This window comes from Nerophis lumbriciformis, linkage group LG26 (assembly GCF_033978685.3).
Source record: "Nerophis lumbriciformis linkage group LG26, RoL_Nlum_v2.1, whole genome shotgun sequence".
Lineage (NCBI taxonomy): Eukaryota > Metazoa > Chordata > Actinopteri > Syngnathiformes > Syngnathidae > Nerophis > Nerophis lumbriciformis.
This window is the reverse complement of record NC_084573.2, coordinates 36,355,001-36,360,985: the sequence shown is the minus strand read 5'-3', so window position 1 is coordinate 36,360,985 and position 5,985 is coordinate 36,355,001. Positions and strand designations below refer to the sequence as shown.

At 40.6% G+C, this 5,985-nt stretch overlaps 1 protein-coding gene across 2 annotated transcripts in view; it reads right to left on the bottom strand.

The window, feature by feature from the left end:
• Positions 1–3,722: 3,722 nt before the first annotated feature.
• Positions 3,723–5,985, bottom strand: part of LOC133623679 (prospero homeobox protein 1-like) — a 150,935-nt gene continuing 148,672 nt past the window's right edge. The window contains exon 5 of one of the 2 annotated variants that reach the window (XM_072916291.1): positions 3,723–5,134. In XM_072916291.1, coding sequence (XP_072772392.1) covers positions 4,949–5,134 — 186 coding nt within the window. In that variant the 3' untranslated portion in view covers positions 3,723–4,948. The remainder of the gene's footprint in view (positions 5,135–5,985) is intronic. The other variant, XM_061986966.2, reaches the window with a different exon arrangement.

Here is a 5,985-nt window from a genome sequence, read left to right as displayed (position 1 = left end):
TTAGAAAAAATCCAGACTTTTTGACACTTAGAAAAAATCCAGTTTTTGACATTTAGAAAAAATCCAGACTTTTTGACATTTCGAAAAAATCCCGACTTTTTGACACTTAGAAAAAAATCCAGACTTTTTGCCACTTAGAAAAAAATCCAGTTTTTGACATTTAGAAAAAATCCAGACTTTTTGACACTTTGAAAAAATCCAGACTTTTTGACACTTCGAAAAAATCCCGACTTTTTGACACTTCGAAAAAATCCCGACTTTTTGACACTTAGAAAAAATCCAGACTTTTTGACACTTAGATGGATGGATGTCTTGGCTCACACCGTCCCTTATGCCACCGAAGATGATCAAGAGAAGAATATCGACCCTAGCTTCCCTGGCCTGCTGACATCAACTCCAAAACTGGACAGATCAGCTTTCAGGAAAAGAGCGCGGATGAGGGTATGTCTACAGAATATATTAATTGATGAAAACTGGGCTGTCCGCACTCTCAAAGTGCATGTTGTTGCCAAATGTATTTCATATGCTGTAAACCTAGTTCATAGTTGTTAGTTTCCTTTAATGCCAAACAAACACATACCAATCGTTGGTTAGAAGGCGATCGCCGAATTCGTCCTCGCTTTCTCCCGTGTCGTTTTCGTCGGTTTCGCTTGCATACGGTTCAAACCGATACGGCTCAATAGCTTCGGTTTCTTCTTCAATTTGGTTTTCGCTACCTGCCTCCACACTACAACCATCCGTTTCAATACATGCGTAATCTGTTGAATCGCTTAAGCCGCTGAAATCCGAGTCTGAATCCGAGCTAATGTCGCTATAGCTTGCTGTTCTATGCGCCATGTTTGTTTGTGTTGGCATCACTATGTGACGTCACAGGATATGAAATACATTTGGCAACAACATGCACTTTGAGAGTGCAGACAGCCTAATTTTCATCAATTAATATATTCTGTAGATATACCCTCATGTCAGCAGGCCAGGGAAGCTAGGGTCGATATTCTTCTCTTGACGGTGTGAGCCAAGACATCCAGGGGGTTTAGCTCGCTCGTCTGCGGGAACAAACTGCGGCCATCGCTTGCCGTGCTACCGAGGTCCTTTGTCCCTGAATTGCTCACACACTCCGGCATATTCAATGGGGGTCTGGCGGCAGATTTCTTTGACTTTATGGTTGGAAATGCATCTGCTTTGAGTGTCGCAGGATATCCACACATTCTTGCCATCTCTGTCGTAGCATAGCTTTCGTCGGTAAAGAGTGCGGAACAAATTTCATCCAATTTCTTGCCACTTTGGCATCTTTGGGCCACTGGTGCAACTTGAATCCGTCCCTGTTCGTGTTGTTACACCCTCCGACAACACCGAGAGCGAATAATAGAAAGGCGTTTAATTCGCCAAAATTCATCCATTTAGAGTTCGGAAATCGGTTAAAAAAATCTATGGTCTTTTTTCTGCAACATCAAGGTATATATTGACGCTTACATAGGTCTGGTGATAATGTTCCCCTTTAAAGGTTTTGGTCCTAAATGATGTCAGTATGATATTACAGCTTGTTGCTAAGATTTGATGACCTATATTGAGTAAAACATGCTTGAAACTATTTTTGTCCAAATGTCCAAAACATACCCAGCAATAGGGATGTCCGCCGATATTCCGATATTGTCCAACTCTTTAATTACCGATACCGATATCAACCGATATATACAGTCGTGGAATTAACACATTATTATGCCTAATTTGGACAACCAGGTATGGTGAAGATAAGGTACTTTAAAAAAAAAATTAATAAAATAAAATAAGATAAATAAATTAAAAACATTTTCTTGAATAAAAAAGAAAGTAAAACAATATAAAAACAGTTACATAGAAACTAGTAATTCATGAAAATGAGTAAAGTGAACTGTTAAAGGGGAACATTATCACCAGACCTATGTAAGCGTCAATATATACCTTGATGTTGCAGAAAAAAGACCATATATTTTTTTAACCGATTTCCAAACTCTAAATGGGTGAATTTTGGCGAATTAAACGCCTTTCTATTATTCGCTCTCGGAGCGATGACGTCACAACGTGGCGTCACATCGGGAAGCAATCCGCCATTTTCTCAAACACCGAGTCAAATCAGCTCTGTTATTTTCCGTTTTTTCGACTGTTTTCCGTACCTTGGAGACATCATGCCTCGTCGGTGTGTTGTCGGAGGGTGTAACAACACAAACAGGGACGGATTCAAGTTGCACCAGTGGCCCAAAGATGCCAAAGTGGCAAGAAATTGGACGTTTGTTCCGCACACTTTACCGACGAAAGCTATGCTACGACAGAGATGGCAAGAATGTGTGGATATCCTGCGACACTCAAAGCAGATGCATTTCCAACCATAAAGTCAAAGAAATCTGCCGCCAGACCCCCATTGAATCTGCCGGAGTGTGTGAGCAATTCAGGGACAAAGGACCCTCGGTAGCACGGCAAGCAATGGCGGCAGTTTGTTCCCGCAGACTTTTTGACACTTAGAAAAAAATCCAGACTTTTTGACATTTAGAAAAAATCCAGACTTTTTGACACTTCGAAAAAATCCCGACTTTTTGACACTTCGAAAAAAATCCAGACTTTTTGACACTTAGAAAAAATCCAGACTTTTTGACACTTAGAAAAAATCCAGTTTTTGACATTTAGAAAAAATCCAGACTTTTTGACACTTAGAAAAAAATCCAGTTTTTGACATTTAGAAAAAAATCCAGACTTTTTGACACTTCGAAAAAATCCCGACTTTTTGACACTTAGAAAAAATCCAGACTTTTTGACACTTAGAAAAAATCCAGACTTTTTGACACTTAGAAAAAATCCAGTTTTTGACATTTAGAAAAAATCCAGACTTTTTGACACTTTGAAAAAATCCAGACTTTTTGACACTTCGAAAAAATCCCGACTTTTTGACACTTTGAAAAAATCCAGACTTTTTGACACTTAGAAAAAATCCAGACTTTTTGACACTTAGATGGATGGATGTCTTGGCTCACACCGTCCCTTATGCCACCGAAGATGATCAAGAGAAGAATATCGACCCTAGCTTCCCTGGCCTGCTGACATCAACTCCAAAACTGGACAGCTCAGCTTTCAGGAAAAGAGCGCGGATGAGGGTATGTCTACAGAATATATTAATTGATGAAAACTGGGCTGTCTGCACTCTCAAAGTGCATGTTGTTGCCAAATGTATTTCATATGCTGTAAACCTAGTTCATAGCTGTTAGTTTCCTTTAATGCCAAACAAACACATACCAATCGTTGGTTAGAAGGCGATCGCCGAATTCGTCCTCGCTTTCTCCCGTGTCACTTTCGTCGGTTTCGCTTGCATACGGTTCAAACCGATATGGCTCAATAGCTTCGGTTTCTTCTTCAATTCGGTTTTCGCTACCTGCCTCCACACTACAACCATCCGTTTCAATACATGCGTAATCTGTTGAAAGCCGCTGAAATCCGAGTCTGAATCCGAGCTAATGTCGCTATAGCTCGCTGTTCTTTCCGCCATGTTTGTTTGAGTTGGCATCACTATGTGACGTCACAGGAAAATGGACGGGTGTATATAACGATGGTTAAAATCCGGCACTTTGAAGCTTTTTTTTAGGGATATTGCGTGATGGGTAAAATTTTGAAAAAAACTTTGAAACTGATTTTTAATGGTTTTAACCCTTCTGAAATTGTGATAATGTTCCCCTTTATCTGGATTCCAGTTAATTGAAACACCACAACACTGGATATTGTTCAGATAAGTTACATTTAAGAAGTTGCACACAAAGCAACACTGGAGGATGCGCATTTTCCGGGGTCTTAAACAGTAGCATTGTTGTGTGTGGACACAGATTAGGTTAGGTGTGAGTTACCCTGGATAGTGTAAACACGGCCTTAAAGTCTTCTTCAGTATTCCGATATATTCAAGTAATGACGTCATCACACAAAGAACGGCTGAGGCGGAAAATAGACTTAACCATCGACAATTTGAACCTAAGCCATTTTGTTTACGTCCGTCGTGGCAACAGTTCTACCAAAATCCACAGACAAGGCCAAGCAAAACTCCATTTCCACTATCATTGTCTCAGCCGTCCAGTGGCAGGAAACGGCACAAATAAATGCAGCCAGGAAAAAAAAAGTCATGAATCAGCAAGCAATGGACACGAGAAGCAGTAAAAAATCCTGAATCTAAACTCTTTTTGAATACTCTTCATAGGAATAATTTATTTTTGTCTGCAAAGGCATTAGAGGGGACAAACATCTTCAATGCCAACCTTCAGCAAAGCAGTGGTGACAAATCATAAAATCATCATACACAACGGAAATATTCATGGCAAAAGAAAAAAAAAATGTACACCCGATAAACACAATGCCCCGGGAAAAACACTTCAAAAAAAGGGTAGAGGTCGGAATCTATTTGAAACCGGTCCAAGACCCAGTTTAGATCACGGTCCAGTCCACTTCCCTCACTAGTCCTGCTTTTGTGTGCGAGGGAGCGCCCAGTCGGGGACAACTCAGTTCATTGGGTGGACCGCATGGAAGTCTACGGAACACAGCCTGTTTCCTTCATTGCCACTCAAGTCAGTGTAGATCCTAGACCAGGCCACATGGATGACGAGTCACCCCAAAAAAAAAAAAATCCCAACGATTAGAATCTTCTCAGTTCGTCAGGAGCAAAAACAAATCCATTAATTAATTAATAATAATAATAATAATAATATTACAAATTCTCTTAGAAGAAAAGCAACACAAGAACTACGTCATCGAGGAACGGACGCCAAGGCTTCAAATCGGGAATGCTACTTCATAACTTTCATACATTCAAAAAAGTAAATAAAAAAAACAAAAGAAAGTGGGGGGGGAAAAAAATCGATTAAAAGAGAGTAATGTTCCATGAAGAAGATCAAAAAAAAAAAGCGCAAAGCGTTGTGTGGAGAGCGAGGAGAACTGGACTTTACTCGTGTAGAAGCTCTTGGAGACAGTTAGGCGACTTGAAGATCTCGGGGACTTCGCTGTCCAGCTTGCAGATCACCTTGTAGATGGCCTTCTTCCAGGAAGGGTCCACGTCTTTGCCCGCCACGATGGCGTTGAAAAACTCCCTCAGCGTGATCTCGGCCACCTCCAAAAAGCGCTCGGGGACCTGGACGGAAGACAACCGGGTTACAAGGTCAATACTCTTAATTGCTCAGGTCACGTGAAGAGATGTCAAGTTAGTATTATTTTAGCAGTCATGAAGGACAAACCTTATTCCTCCAGATGGATGTAGGAACGTTTAAAAAAGTCATGGGAGCTGTAAGTTGTTTTTATTCAACCAATAAGCTAACCTTTATTTAATTGGACTTTGGACAAGTGCAGAGAGTTAAGGTGCTCACAGACTCCAGCGTACTACGTGTGGAACGTCCACAGTTAACACTTCCAAGGTCGCGTGCACTGCCGCGTTGTAGTTTCCTACGAAAGTTCTGTGAATTTTCCGGGAAAAAAAATGTCTGTAAAATTTTCCACAATCCCTGTGCATTGTTTACTTTTTTCTGTCATGGTCATGGTGCCCTCTGGGAAGCGCTACAGGTGCATTAAAACCAAAACAAACAGGCTAAAGAACAGCTTCTTCCCCAGGGCCATAACCATCCTGAACGGACTGCCCCATTGTCCCTCATAACTGCCTTCTCTTCGGTGCAATAACCCATTCCACCAACCACCCTGTTTTTGTTTTGTTTTTTCATGTATATATTCATTTCACACCATATTCATTGCACTTCTACATTTTTTAAATTTTTATATATTTGCACATTGTTTTTCTAGCATGCACACATCGCACTGTATGGAATGGCCTCAATCTCGTTACCTTGCGTAATGACAATAAAGCTGATTCTGATTCTGATTCTGATTCAACACTGACGACGAAGAGTACTCGCTATCATCTGCCGTGGCTGAACTTGCTTCAAAATCTTGCAATAGTTTCATAGGTGGGATTTTATTTATTTAATAACAAAT